The sequence below is a fragment of the Pelobates fuscus genome, chromosome 8, assembly GCF_036172605.1.
Source record: "Pelobates fuscus isolate aPelFus1 chromosome 8, aPelFus1.pri, whole genome shotgun sequence".
Classification (NCBI taxonomy): domain Eukaryota; kingdom Metazoa; phylum Chordata; class Amphibia; order Anura; family Pelobatidae; genus Pelobates; species Pelobates fuscus.
In genome coordinates, this window is record NC_086324.1 from 8,506,727 (window position 1) to 8,522,127 (window position 15,401).

General features: G+C 43.6%; 1 protein-coding gene across 20 annotated transcripts in view; it reads right to left on the reverse strand.

The window, feature by feature from the left end:
• Positions 1–3,882: 3,882 nt before the first annotated feature.
• The window catches only part of CLASP1 (cytoplasmic linker associated protein 1), a 159,028-nt gene continuing 147,509 nt past the window's right edge, over positions 3,883–15,401 (reverse strand). For all 20 annotated transcript variants that reach the window (XM_063429222.1, XM_063429218.1, XM_063429224.1 and 17 more), the window contains 2 exons: positions 8,676–8,792; positions 3,883–7,650 (listed from right to left, as the gene is read on the reverse strand). In XM_063429222.1, coding sequence (XP_063285292.1) covers positions 7,564–7,650; positions 8,676–8,792 — 204 coding nt within the window. In that variant the 3' untranslated portion in view covers positions 3,883–7,563. The remainder of the gene's footprint in view (positions 7,651–8,675; positions 8,793–15,401) is intronic.

The following is a 15,401-nucleotide window of genomic DNA, read 5'->3' on the forward strand; positions in this document are numbered from 1 at the left end:
TCTCCTGCGCTTTGGCTCCCAGGCATGAAGGATCCTGGGAAGAAGATCCCCTGTTTCCAGAAGTGGGAAACCATGTGTTTGGGTAGTGAGAACAAGGGACAAAGAAAGCAGAGTTCTGGTCCCGCGCAGGGACCCCTGGGAGGGGACAATGTCTTTGTGTGGTGTCCACCTCTTGCATGGGGAAAAGTATAAAGCTGAGTGTGGCTAATAAAGTTGTTGTTGTACCCCCTAAAACTGTGCGTCGTCCAGTTACAGGGGAAGTATAACTAAAACAAAGAAGAAAAACGTACAAGAAGTCCAAATAAGGGGAAAAAAAGAGAGAGATATCTAACAAGAAACCCCCTGGAAATTCTAGTACTCTAACAGCAACCCGGGTGTAATTCTCATAATGAGGAATAAAATTAAACTTTTAATTCTAATAGTTAAAATAACTGTAAATCAAAAGCAAATAGATAAAAAAAATCTGGGAGGAAACAAATGATAGTTAGCCCGTGCTGCCCCTGTCTGATTAGCAAGCACTAGTAGCACAGGAGAAAAAAGAAAAAAGAAGGGGGTATAGACAAAAAAATCCTGTTTGATATATAGTTCAATTAACTACCCCCCAAACTCCCATCATTCTGTGCCACCTTTGACGGCAAAATCTAATTGCCCTCTGCAGTAGAAATGTCCACACGGCTACCTAACTAAACATAATAAGATCATCAAGTAGGGTGGCTAGACCGGAGGAAAATAATGTTTGCAGCATGGTCCCCTGTCCACCCCCTCCACCCTCTTGTTAGTAAGTAGTCCCGACGCGCGTTTCGCCGAGTATCTTAGAGATTGCATCCAGTAGTTGTAGAAAGAGTCATTTATTGGAGAAACTTGTGAAGATGGCCCAGTCTCTGTGCAGTTTAAACCCACCCAGTAGGGTGACATTAGCACAGCGTGTCCTGCTCTACAGTTTATTTGTAGTATCACGATTTGTTAGGATTGGACAGGGAGCAAGGTGTACTTTAGTTTCAATGTTGTATCCGAAGCATCTGCTATTACGTTTGTGACGTTCTACTATGAGCAAATGACATTAGCAGAAGGATATGAAACCTCACAGCCAACGCTTTATTCTGTTACCCTTTCAAACCTCAATCCCCTGCTAACAATACACTAACTGCCCAGTTCCGGCTCCTCCTCCTGAGTTTGTTATGAACGTTAGTTATCAGTTCTTTTCACAAACATGGGCTGAAATGTCCTGTAATTGTTTTCATAGCAAACCAGGAATGCATTTAAACATGCGCTACATTTAATAAAGAAATAAGCAATATCATTTCAATGTTTGGGGTTTAATTATTGTTTAAAGGGCACACGTTTAATTTCCAAATAAAAGCGGTGAAATAATGTGATCATTATTTCCTATTTCCCCACAAATTCAGCTGCACCCATTTCTAGATAAATGATAGTAGAATTCTGTTTACTGACTGTATCCCATCAGAAGGTAGTGGATTATGGAGTCCCAGTCCAGTCTTCGTTCATCCAACCACTAACTCAGGATTAGAATGTCAGAACCTAAACACAGGGATTCTTAAAGAACTCTTAGGGAAGTAATGATGTTCAATAAATCTAAAATCGCTTCAAGTACTGTTCAAACAAATACATTATTTCTTAAAATGTACTCAACACTGCAAGGCATTGTATACTCACCAGGGGTGAACTCACCACACATTTAGTTAGTGGAAATGTGGAGCCATAATTTGAGGGGAGTGGGAACAATCCTGGTTTAGGGAGTATTTTTTTTTTCTTTCATTCTTTATTTTTGAAGTGCTGAGAGTAACAAGCATTCTCGCTATGCCATGACAGCAAAAGCAAGATAAGAGTAAACAATGAGGTTCACAGTGTAGGAAGATTGGTATAACTGTGCACCTTTTTTTCTTAAATCAAAAGTGATACACGTTTAAAGCATAAAGTAGAGTAACTTCTAGCTTGGTCATGTAATTAATACTTAATAGTTTGGCAAAAGCAGGCTGCTTATGTTCTAGAGGTAAACAGGGGGATGCTAGTAGCTATTTATAACAAACAAAATTTGTATCCTTTCTTATACCTTGTGCGTTTTGCTCTCATGAGCTCAGTACTAGGGAACAGGTTATGTTGAGTATATTATTACTAGGTACAGCTATTATATTGTAAATAGCCATGCTAGTTAGATCGCCATTAATGCATCCCTGGGTGCAGGGCCAGCGATAAGCCTCACCGCAGTGGCACTAGACAGTGCGAGGAGAGGCGACAAAAATGATTAGCAATGTAATGTATAAGAGCATCCTTTTATAGTGGTAGCCTGTGATCATGAACTTGAGCTGCACATTTTAAAACTGCAATATGTCACATAAGGTTTACATTCCTACCAATGTAGGCAATAATAGTACAGGCTGTATGCTGTTCAAAGGTAAATCTTACAGGTTATAACACTTAGCAACTTTTAACTAGCTATCCTAAAGATTATAAGACACTAGTGTCCGGGTACTGAGGCAGGAAGAAAAATATATTGGATCCCAAGTTCAGCAATCATGGCAGTATGCGGCATCTTATTAGGCTGTCATGCGCAGGAACACGGTGGAGAGAGTGTTCGGGACATGGGAGCGGTAATTAGAAGTTGTCTCTCTCATCCGATTCCTTCTGGCGGGAGGCATCTGTATCCCTTTGGTGGATCGTGGGGGTAGGTTGCCGCATGGTTGTGGGTGTAGGTGACCCTCCAGCCCCAGGCTGATTTATAGGCCTGCAACTCGTGGCCACAAACTCTTCTGCTTTCCGAGCATGAGTTTCCTCCTCGCATGGGAGCAGCGGGAGGCCTGATGGTGGGCTGCCGTTTGCGGGGTATGGGCCGCCGCCGGTGTGGGCAATGCTGCTGGGTCAGGACCCTCTTAGCCTTCAGCCTGGGTGGGCTAGGGCGAGTAAGCAGTGGGTGGTCTAGTGCTTTGCCCGAGGGTGACCCCCTCGCCCCCTGCTGCCCGTGGCCCTTCTTACCCTTTTCCAGGGGGACTGGCTGCTGTAGCTGTGCTGACTGCATGCGACTTTGAAGTCTCTCCCAAAAGTCTCTGAATAGTCTGTCCAATCGCTGCTCAATATCAGCTGCTCCGTTATAGCAGGTCCTGTGACTTGAGAGCTGGGTTGGCTTAAGTGAAGAGTGTGCCACTGCCATCTTATGTGCGCCTCGTGTGGCGATGCCGCTGATGCGTGTGTAGCGCTTGGGGTCCGGTCTAAGTAAAGGCAAGTTACTCCGGACTTCCAGCGGGTACCGGGATATCCCCCACCGGTCCCAGGAGGGGGGAGGGTCGAGGTATTTCCGTGACAGTTAATGAGCGAGGTGAGCGGCCGTCTCACCTCAGCTCGATCTTCAGCAGGCCTCAACATGCGATTTCGGGTTCCCGGGTGGGTAGAAGGCTGGTTTTGGTGTCTATGAGTACACCCGGGTTTCCCCAGCATTAATGTAGCCCTCCGAGGTGCGGGCACGTCGTTTTTGGGTGTTTTCACACTCCAAGTTGTGGTTTGTTGCGGGAGCTTGATCTCGGCACATCCGTTCACTCAGGGTGCTAGGCTCCGCCCGCCAGGGAGTATTTTTTATAACTCAATCTATGATAGAAGGAAAGGACAAAAAGGCTGCAAAAGTGGACATAAATAACCACTAAGGGGAAGACTGCCCCCTAAATTGGGCATTTGCCCTCCATGTTAGAGATGACAGTAGCACAGAGTGGGCTGAGCAGTGCCAGGATATTTCAACCTTATTCTGGAGCTTGAGGCCGTGTGAATCCCTTAAAGGACCCAGCAGTAACCTTTACACCTAATTCTAAACAATGAGGATTGAAGCAGCTGGATTGTATTTCCGATTTGGCCAACATTTAAATGAAAAGAACACAATTAAACAGAAACTGAATTTATTTGAAAGCAAACTCAGGATTTTTTTTTTGTCTCATTTTCTCTTTTTTCCTTTTTTAGCAAATTCTATCACATACATGTTAATGCAACAAAAGATTCTGTACAACTGCCGTGATACACAGAGAGGTGGATTGAACACAAGATTTAAATACAAAGAAAGGTAACATGGCGGAAAAAAAATATTACATGCACATTAACCCCAAAGATCCAGCAATTCATCACCGTAAAACGCGTAGTAAGCCCTCCCCGACGTAACTTTTACAACCACAGTCCATCCAACATAATCCTTTTAAATATTACCAAAGTCCATTAATAATATGATGCTGGGATACGAAGGGAGACACTCAATAGGCCGATAGTCGCAATATAGAAGGTTCCTCTGAGTTATTGGTAACCCAGGCACAGCAGGAGGCTGTAAGTTAGATTCATGCCTTTATAGTTATGCAAAACCTAAGAACTACAGTACTTCAAACTAGAGGAGGGGGTTCACTTTACTGATTCCTGCTTCTGTTACGGAGATATTTCACTTAGATAAATACAGTGTTTGAATGGATAAACCTCCCCTCTGGAACTGGGGTCTGCTGGTCACCTAAAATACTGCAAATGACTCCTCACAGCAGCAAGTGTGTCAATCACAAAACTTACAGCCATAACTACCCACATCCAGTGTGCGAATCCCACTACTCACAGCCACAATGTACCAAACTATACATACAGTGTGCCAATCACACTACTCACAGCCACAATGTGCCAAACTATATATACAGTGTGCCAATCACACTACTCACAGCCACAATGTGCCAAACTATATATACAGTGTGCCAATCCCACTACTCACAGCCGCAATGTGCCAAACTATATATACAGTGTGCGAATCCCACTACTCACAGCCGCAATGTGCCAATCAAACTACGCACACAGTGTGCGAATCCCACTACTCACAGCTGCAATGTGCCAAACTATACATACAGTGTGCCAATCACACTACTCACAGCCGCAATGTGCCAAACTATACATACAGTGTGCCAATCCCACTACTCACAGCCACAATGTGCCAAACTATACATACAGTGTGCCAATCCCACTACTCACAGCCGCAATGTGCCAAACTATACATACAGTGTGCCAATCACACTACTCACAGCCACAATGTGCCAAACTATACATACAGTGTGCGAATCCCACTACTCACAGCCGCAATGTGCCAAACTATACATACAGTGTGCCAATCCCACTACTCACAGCCACAATGTGCCAAACTATACATACAGTGTGCCAATCCCACTACTCACAGCCGCAATGTGCCAAACTATATATACAGTGTGCCAATCACACTACTCACAGCCGCAATGTGCCAAACTATACATACAGTGCGCCAATCACACTACTCACAGCCGCAATGTGCAAAACTATACATACAGTGTGCCAATCCCACTACTCACAGCCGCAATGTGCCAAACTATACATACAGTGTGCCAATCCCACTACTCACAGCCGCAATGTGCCAAACTATACATACAGTGTGCCAATCCCACTACTCACAGCCACAATGTGCCAAACTATGCATACAGTGTGCCAATCACACTACTCACAGCCACAATGTGCCAAACTATACATGCAGTGTGCCAATCACACTACTCACAGCCGCAATGTGCCAAACGCACACAGTGTGCTAGTCACACTACTCACAGCCGCAATGTGCCAATCAAACTACGCACACAGTGTGCTCACACTACTTACAGTCGCAATGTGCCAAACAACGCACATACAGTGGGCCAATCAAACAACGTACATACAGTGTGCAAATCACACTAATCGCAGTCTGTGTATGACAATCACACTACTCACAGCCTCTCTATGACAATCAGACCAAATGCTGCTACTGGGACAATTAAGCCTCTGCTTGACAGTGTCAATAAAAAGCAGTCCATTAAAATAAAAAAAGGTCTCTCTTTGGTTGGGTATGTAAGTGTTTTTTTGGTTCTAGGCATTAACCCTTACGCAATCGTCTTGGGGAACAAATTTGTTACAGAAGATATGTTTTGGACAATTGCTGTTTTTGATACTGTTGCAGGAATTGACAGATAGTGTATAATTCAATCTATATTTGTATTGGTGTCACACAAGGTCGTGAGATAATGCTGTGCGGAGCCAAGCAGCTCAAAGACTTAATGAAACAGCAGTTTGGAAACAGTTTAATAATGGATTTTCGAAAATACCACCACACTTTATTTAACCCATTCTAATCCAAAGACCATTGCTGCAAACCTCATGAATCTGGAGTGCAGCAATAACCCGTGTTATGCCAACAGACATCTTTTTATCTATGTTCAATGAGAAGAGAAAACAACCTTTGCCCTTCTCCATCTGCTGAGCAACTGCAACCCCCACAACCCTCTGCCCTGCCAGGATTAGGGAAATGCACCACACCTACTTCAGGTGAGAGCTTCGGGTAGGTCAACCCTTCTCTAGAGAAACATGTCACCAGTTCCTGAGCTGCCAGACAGAGTGGAACCCCCTCTTAGAGCCCTAAAAGTTTCTACATTTTGAAAGCTTCAGTTCTACGAGTGATGCGGTCTATATACATTGTGTTTAAATAATGCATAAATAAATCGAGGAAAAAAAAACGTACATTTCACGCCGCTCTCCCTGGCTATGGATAGATTTCTCGTCGAACTGCATGGCCAGCGAGAGGAGAATTTAAGAAGTCCATGGGCAGTCACATTTTATGCCTTGGCCAGCATTAGGCTAAGTGCTTTGAGTGGCCAAACGCCGCTTGTGTTGAACAAAGCTCATGGAGTCAAGTCTTGCAGTCTTGATTGAGAATGAAGGCGCACTTTTCAGACATAATGGGATAAGACTTGCGCAACAGATTGGATGTCCGTGCATTTAATGGCAACCTTAGTCATTCTTACCGCTCCTTTAAATAAAAGGGAATTCACCTACTGAATACATGACACATTTTCCTTTTCAGCAATGACATCATCACTATAACAATAGGAGGTGATGGCGGCTTGCTAAAGAAATAAAATGACAAAGCACTTGGGAGAAATTGAATGATTGTGCATTTTAAGAATAAAAGCCCCTCAAACCATAAAGAGTTTTATTATGAATACATTTCCCTGGGGATTTAGCCCCCCAATATTACCATGACATGCACTGCGTGTGTCTAATGGTTGGGTTGATTAGCGTTACATCTTACATCTTGCAGAATGCACTTACTTCACTCACAGTAAATGTTTCATAGCAAATAAAACTAATATGTGATCTCCTCCAAAACAGATCTGGAACAAACATCCGATCAATACTTTTGGCAGGGCTTCACAGCTTTCAGAAAGGTTAAAAAATAAAAAACATGTGATGTTGCAGAGAGAGGTATGACGGAGGCACTGCTGATGGCGTCGAAATCTCACGACTCAGTCTGCGTAAGCGCTTTTTTGTTCTCTTTATTCAGCAAATCCCAGCTCGCAGATTGGACAAACACCGATTTCTTGACTAATTAAACCCATTCAGGCCTGGAAATCCTTGTTGATGTCTCCAGTGTAGAAGTTTTTTTCTATTAGTGTAAAAGACATTTAATGGTCCACCGCTGAAATCAGCCTAAATCGTGGGTGTGCCCTCTGGCAGCCATTCTGTAAAGTGACCAAGCATTGACCACGTCCACTAACTGTGTGTGGAAACATCTGAAGAAGAGCTGCTGTTGCTGTTGGTTGTCTGAGCTCTTTTTATGTACAAATTCAGCAGTTTCATCTGAAAGAGAAGACGGAGATCGTTTAGGGTCATCAAACAATCGCTTAGGTAACAGCAAAAAGGAACAACATTTGGCAAACTGAGAAACTTGCAAAACGAAGGAATGTGTCAGTCCATCTGAATGATCAGTTTCTACATTTATTAGACAATAGTAAACACATATCACCCACATATTACAATCCCCTTTTAATAATAATAATGTACTTGTATTTATGTTTTGTGCTTTGAACACCAACTACCATGACCTAGATAGGGATATAAGAATATCAGGAGGTTTCAATGAATCGAGTCAGATTTAGATTAAAATGTCAATGTGTATCGCAATGACTGTGTAATGACTAACACAAGATAACTGGTCAGTTATAGCACATCTTCACGTCATACTTTCTAATAAGCTTGGCCAGGGTTAAAGGGTTACCCCAAGCACTACGACCATTTCAGTGATTTGAAGCGGTCAAGGTGTCTGCACATACAGAGTTGAACCCCTTTGTTGTCGGAGGCATAACCCTGCCTCTCCGGCAGCCTCATTCTGTGCTGGATATTCTGTGCATATTCCTCTGCACAAAATTGCATTCGTTGGCTGATAGGGGTCAGTTGATTCTCTCAGCCAGTGAATGGTGTTCATCATTGGCAAAGATGGGTAACTGTGTTTTGCACAGAAAGATTGTGTGCGTATATAGTCGCAATCACTATAGAAACCAATGGAATGTTCCTGTTGATTGTTCCACATTTACAACATTGCTCTCGCTCTCTCTCTCTCTCTGTTTTGTATAAAGAGAAAATCTAGAGCAATGATGTAAATGTGGAACAATCAACAGGAACATTGCATGGGTTTCTACAGTGATAGCCTAGAACAGCTTTTGTCTATCATTGTCTAAATGATAGTAATTTATTTTTAATTTGGACGGTACAGTGTTCTGTTAAGCCTTTCACCTAGGGCTAGGCCCATAGCTACATAAACTGACCCCGGAGAGCTGCTGTGGGATAATATAGACAGGAAAGTGTAAATGTAATAAGAGTCATACCTTGCTTCCTGTAAGCTGTGCAAGATAAGGTTTTAATTCTTCTCCAATCACAGAATAAATCGCTACCAGACAGAACACGCTGGCCTTACGCACACTGCTCTCTGTGTTGTCATACCCCTAAAAGAAAATGTAAATGCATTGTTGAAACAACATATTACAGCTGTGTACCTGTAAATGGAAAGACCACATGTATTATTTTGTATGCACTCTCTATCCAGCAACACTGAAGCATGGTTCTTTACAGCAGACTGTTTTTCGACCTGTAACACATACAGTATAAAAGAGACGTGCAGTCCCATGACATGCCTTCACTAAGGTATATGTCTATTTCGAACTTTTTTTTCTAATGCCTTCTGTATGTGACAAAAATAATATCCCTTCTTCTACAATATTTCACCCAATGTAAAATATTGCAAGACATGGGATACTATAATATATTGAACTTTTATACCCCAGCAGTTTTGTAAATAAAAAATGACCACTATTGCTACCCATTAGAGAGCCCTTCTGAAGTTCCCCGCTATTGTGCAAGCACTTGTTGGCATACCCCCCATTCAAGAGACCCCTTTCAGTCTTCACTTAAACATCTCTGGATATTTAGCCCTTTCCACAAGGCAGTTTTGTGTTCACAAGAAATTTGTTAAAGATGTATCCAAAATGATTTTCTTTATGATAATACGTCCATCTAGAATTCATAATCTAGGTGTCAATTGTAAAACAGTGTAACCTATTCCCAACTCCTGTTCCATTTTAATTCCAGTTTTAAGGAGATGTAATGCTCAATCAGCTAATATTCTTCTAAACTGAAAGAGAAACAAGCCACTTCTTAATCAGAGTTTGAGGCTCTGTGCATTAAATGAAAAGCGTAGAGATGCTGAAATATTGCACTTCGAATAACTCAGACAGCCTGGAGAAAGCCCCCACGACCTGGAGCAGACACAGCCAACAGTGGTCCATGCATTTCCCTAGAAGCTAGCTAAGAATCATGGGAAATGAACCACCATATGTTTAGCAAGACAGAGATACCAATTGTTCACCCCATGTGCATGCCCCATTGTGCCACTTTTTCTGTTCTTCAGCAGATCGTAAGGGCCTAGACGGGACATACTTGTGTATTAGTGAGGATAGATAGGTGGGAGCAGCATTATGTAGAGATTTGAAAGCAAGAACCAGAATTTTAAATGGAGCCCAATATCTTACAGGAAGTCAATGTAGGGACTGATAGAAGGGTGAGGCGTGGAAGGTGTGGGCGGACAGGAAAAAGAGACTCGCTCCCGCATTCATTATGGACTGTAACGGCGCAAGTTGGGAGCACGTAAGACCACTGATAAGCGGATTACAGTAGTCAAGGTGAGAAAGGACAGTGGAATGGACCAGCACCGTAGTCGCATATGGCAGTAAGTAGGGTAGGATGCGCGCAATGTTCTTGAGATGGAAACGTTAGGATTTGGCGATAGACTGAACATAAGGCGTGAAAGAGATGTCGGAGTCAAAGAGAACACCTACGCAGTGAGCCTGCGTGGTGGAGCAGAAGGAAGCACCGTTGACTTGGAGGGAGACAGACACAGGAGTAGCAACACTTGAGGGAGGAAAGACTAGAATTTCAGTTTTGGTCAAGTTGAGTTTAAGGAAGTGGGCAGCCATCCAGTTAGAAATAGCAGAGAGGCAGTCAGAGACACTAGTCAAGAGGGACAGGGAGAGATCAAGAGAGGACAGGTAGATTTGCGTGTCATCCACATAGAAATGATATTGGAAGCCAAAGGAGCTAACGAGTTTACCAAGGGAGGCAGTATAGATAGAGAACAGTAGGGGACCAAGGACTAAACCTTTGGGGACACCAACATAGAGGAGTTGGGGAGAAGAAGCAGAGCCATAGGAAGAAACACTGAAAGAGCGTTGGGAGAGGTAGGAGGAGCAGCAGGAGAGAGCAATATCTTGTAGACCGATATTGCGGATGAGAAGAAGCTGTTGATGATCAACAGTGTAAAAAGCCGAAGACAGGTCAAGGAGAATTAGCATAGAGTAGTGACTATGAGATTTTGCAGTGAGTAGATCATTGGATACTTTGGTCAGTGCCGTTTCCACAGAGTGCTTAGCGTGGAAACAAGACTGAAGCAGGTCTAGCAGAGAGTTAGACTCAAGGAAGTCTGTCAATCTTGCATATACAACTCTTTCAAGGATCTTGGATGCAAAAGGACACTAGCTGGATGGGGAGTTAGGGTCAAGGTTGAGCTTCTTTAGAATTGGGGTTACAGTTGCATGTTTAAAGGGCGATGGAGAGAGAGAGATTGAGAATTTTAGTGAGGGGTGGAGAAAGAGAAGAAGACAGAGTACGGATGAGATGCAAGGGAATTGGATCTAGGGAGCAGGTGGTGGGGCGGGAGGACTGGAGCAGAGCAGAAACCTCTTCCACTGTGGTGTGTGCGAATTAACATAGAACAGCAGAGCCAGTGAGGAAAGGGGAAGTATTGTAAGGGGAAGAAGAAAGATGAGAGATCTCTTCCCTGATTGTAGAGATCTTGTCAGTGAAGTGAGTTGCAAAGTCTGAGGCGGTCAAGTTAGTAGGTGGAGGAGGAACAATAGGGCGAAGAAGAGAGTTAAATGTGTGAAATAGTCGTCTACAAGGTAAACTGTGAATTATTGAGGATCCAAAATAAATTTCAAATTCTGGATCAAAATTGGGGAAGTGGAAAAATTCTTCAACTCCGTGTGTCCAGTTGGTCTATTTTGCCATAAAATATGAAATTCTATATGAATTCCTGACAATCCACCATTTTGAGTTCCAGCTAACGGTACGGGTAAATGTAAAGCTTCAGGTTTGTTTGTGATATGGCAAAATGTACACAATTTATAAAGAAACTCTGGCAGATAACGGTACTTCTTATGGTTATCGACATCCGCCACAAAAAGTAAGTACATTTGGGTTCATTCTCAAACGTCGAAGTAAAGCGTTCTCCAATTTATCAACGTCCAGATTCCTATATGTATGTTAACAATGTACAAATATAGTTCCAGGCCACTGGGTCACCTGCGGGTTTTCATGGTCAAACAGGTCTGACCACTTTTATTGGGTTAACGGACGAGTTCTGCCAAGTGTCCTGACCACATTACAAGCTTCAAAGTACAGGAAACTGGTGAACAATTCCCCCGCTTCATTTTCTAAAATATTTCCAGAAACAGCAGGTTTTATCAGAAGGATATCAGATGAGAGAAGAGAAAATAAAGTCCTGTGCTGTGAGAGGACATTTGGTGCAGAAAGAGACTCTTTGTTTAGGTTTAAATTCATTCTAGATGTGGTACATTTATACAAGCTGGGTCGGTAATGGTGTGGAGTGTCCCTTTAACTCCAACACTCTCACCATGCACTATGCTGGAAATCTATTATCTATAAGATGTGTTCCTTTTTTTCCTCAATGTCTTTCTGAAGGTTTAGCTATAAAACATGCTGAACAGATATATCAGTAAAACAAAAGGAAGGCTTCTATTAAAATAGTTTCTCTATATCACACTAACTGCAGAGTACCTGTGTGTTCTATAGAAGATCTAATGCTGATCCTTCGAGGTAAGACATTGAGATTTTACAGCCAACGTTCTTTACATACCGGTAACAGAGATTAGCTTAACATTAGCAAGAAAAGTACAGTATTTATCGGCGTATAACACGCACCTCATTTTTAGAAAGAAATTCCAGGAAATTTCCCCCTCTCCCATAGTATTCCCCCCCTCATCCCATAGTGTCCCCCCCTTTCCATAGTATTCTCCCCCCTCCCCTCCCATAGTATTCTTCCCCCCTCCCCTCCCATAGTGTACTTTCCTCCCCCTCCCCTCCCATAGTGTACTTTCCTCCCCCTCCCCTCCCATAGTGTACTTTCCCCCCCCTCCCCTCCCATAGTGTACTTTCCTCCCCCTCCCCTCCCATAGTGTACTTTCCTCCCCCTCCCCTCCCATAGTGTACTTTCCTCCCCTCCCCTCCCATAGTGTACTTTCCTCCCCCTCCCCTCCCCTCCCCTCCCATAGTGTACTTCCCCCTCCCCTTCCCTCCCATAGTGTACTTCCCCCTCCCCTCCCATAGTGTACTTTCCTCCCCCTCCCCTCCCCTCCCATAGTGTACTTTCCTCCCCTCCCATAATTACTTACCTGTCCTGAAGCGTGGGCCGGCTTCACAGCGCGCACCGCGGTACAGGAACTTTAATTTAAGGTTCCGGTTTCCGGCGGGACTGAAAGGAAGTGTGCACACTATTGTGCACACTTCCTTTCAGTCCCGCCGGAAACAGGAACCTGAAATTAAAGTTCCTGTACCGCGGTGCGCGCTGTGAAGCCGGCCCACGCTTCAGGACAGGTAAGTAATTATGGGATATCGGCGTATAACACGCACCCACGATTTCCCCCCTATTTTCAGGGGGAAAAAGTGCGTGTTATACGCCGATAAATACGGTATATCGTTTTGGCGATTATGTTCTTCACAAATATTTTTGAGCCTGAGTGACGAATGTTCTACAGAAATCAAGTAACTGATCACAAAGTGAGTGCACGTTCTCCCCTCTTAACCTAAGTGGGGTTTTTCCCCTTTGCTTGATTCTGCTCAACTAATGTGTTTGATGTTTGTGGATATCACCTTAGTGCTGACAAGTGATATTAAGTCAGATCATGCTCAATATTTACTAAAGTCTCCAAGATTCATGGCCTCCCTGTTGCCACACCAAATGTCACTGGTCCACTGTAACTGACCTAGGCCATGATATGTGAATGGTGAAAGAAATGCTCACCTGAAAAGCTCAATATCATTTTTACAGACAAAAGCAGCAAAACTAGCCTTTTTGTTATTTTTAAGCTAATCTTCTGCATCAGAATGCATCTACTGCGTAGTACGGCACGGTGACTGAATTCAACCATGAAGACTAGTAATCCTGTCAAAATATACCTTGTCTCAAATTGCTTGTAGGGTTTGTAGCTGTAGACAGAGAAAGAATGTAGATGACTATATCTCGCCCGCTGCCACCGTAGTCTTCAGCAGTGACTATATCTCGCCCGCTGCCACCGTAGTCTTCAGCAGTGACTATATCTCGCCCGCTGCCACCGTAGTCTTCAGCAGTGACTATATCTCGCCCGCTGCCACCGTAGTCTTCAGCAGTGATTATATCACCCGCTGCCACTATAGTCTTCAGCAGCGGCTATATATCACCTGCTACCACCGTAGTCTATAGCAGTGAATATATATTGCCAGGAGCCACTGTAATTTTCAGCAGTGACTACGTATATAACCCGCTGCCAACATAGTCTTCAGCAGTGACTATATATATTGCGCGCAGCCAACATAGTCTTCAGCAGTGACTACTCAGTGAGGGGAAATAGTATTTGATGCCCTGCTGATTTTGAACGTTTGCCCACTGACAAAGAAATGATCAGTCTTTAATTTTAATGGTAGGTGTATTTTAACAGTGAGAGACAGAATAACAACAACCAAAAAATCCAGAAAAATGCACGTCTTAAAAAGTTATACATTGATTTGCATATCAATGAGTGAAATAAGTATTTGATTCCCTATCAATCAGCAAGATTTCTGGCTTCCAGGTGTCTTCTATACAGGTAACGAGCTGAAATTAGGAGCACTCCTAATCTCAGCTCGTTACCTGTATAAAAGACACATGTTCACAGAAGCAATCCATCAGATTTCAAACTCTCCACCCTGGCCAAGACCAAAGAGCTGTCCAAGGATGTCAGGGACGAGATTGTACACCTACACAAGGCTGGAATGGGCTTCAAGACTACAAGACAAGACGGTGCGATTATTCGCAAATGGAAGAAAACACAAAATAACGTCCGTCTCCCTTGGTCTGGTGCTCCATGCAAGATCTAACCTCGTGGAGTTTCAATGATCATGAGAAGGGTGAGGAATCAGCCCAGAACTACACGGGAGGATCTTGTTAATGATCTCAAGGCAGCTGGGACCATTGTCACCAAGAAAACAATTGGTAACACACTATGCCGTGAAGGACTGAAATCCTACAGTGCCCGCAAGGTCAAGAAAGCACATTTACAGGCCTGTCTGAAGTTTGCCAATAAACATCTGAATGATTCAGAGGAGAACTGGGTGAAAGTGTTGTGGTCAGATGAGACCAAAATCGAGCTCTTTGGCATCAACTCAACTCGCCGTGTTTGGAGGAGGAAGAATGCTGCCTATGACCCCAAGAACACCATCCCCACCGTCAAACATGGAGGTGGAAACATTATGCTTGGGTGTGTTTTGCTGCACAGGACAACTGCACTGCATCAAAGGGACAATGGACGGGGCCATGAACCGTCAAATCTTGAGTGAGAACCTCCTTCCCTCAGCCAGGGCATTGAAAATGGGTCGTGAATGGGTATTCTAGCATGACAAAGACCCCAAAACACATATCCAAGGCAACAAAGGAGTGGCTCAAGAAGAAGCACATGAGGGCCTGGAGTGGCCTATCCAGTCTCCAGACCTTAATCCCACAACAAATCTGTAGAGGGAGCAGAAGGTTCGAGTTGCCAAACTTCAGCCTCAAAACCTTAATGACTTGGAGAGAATCTGCAAAGAGGAGTGGGACAAAATCCCTCCTGAGATGTTTGCAAACCTTGTGGCCAACTACAAGAAACGTCTGACCTGTGATTGCCAACAAGGGTTTTACCACCAAGTACTAAGTCGAGGGGGTTAAATACTTATTTCACTTATTATAGCCCTGCAGGCTAGAGATCACTCTT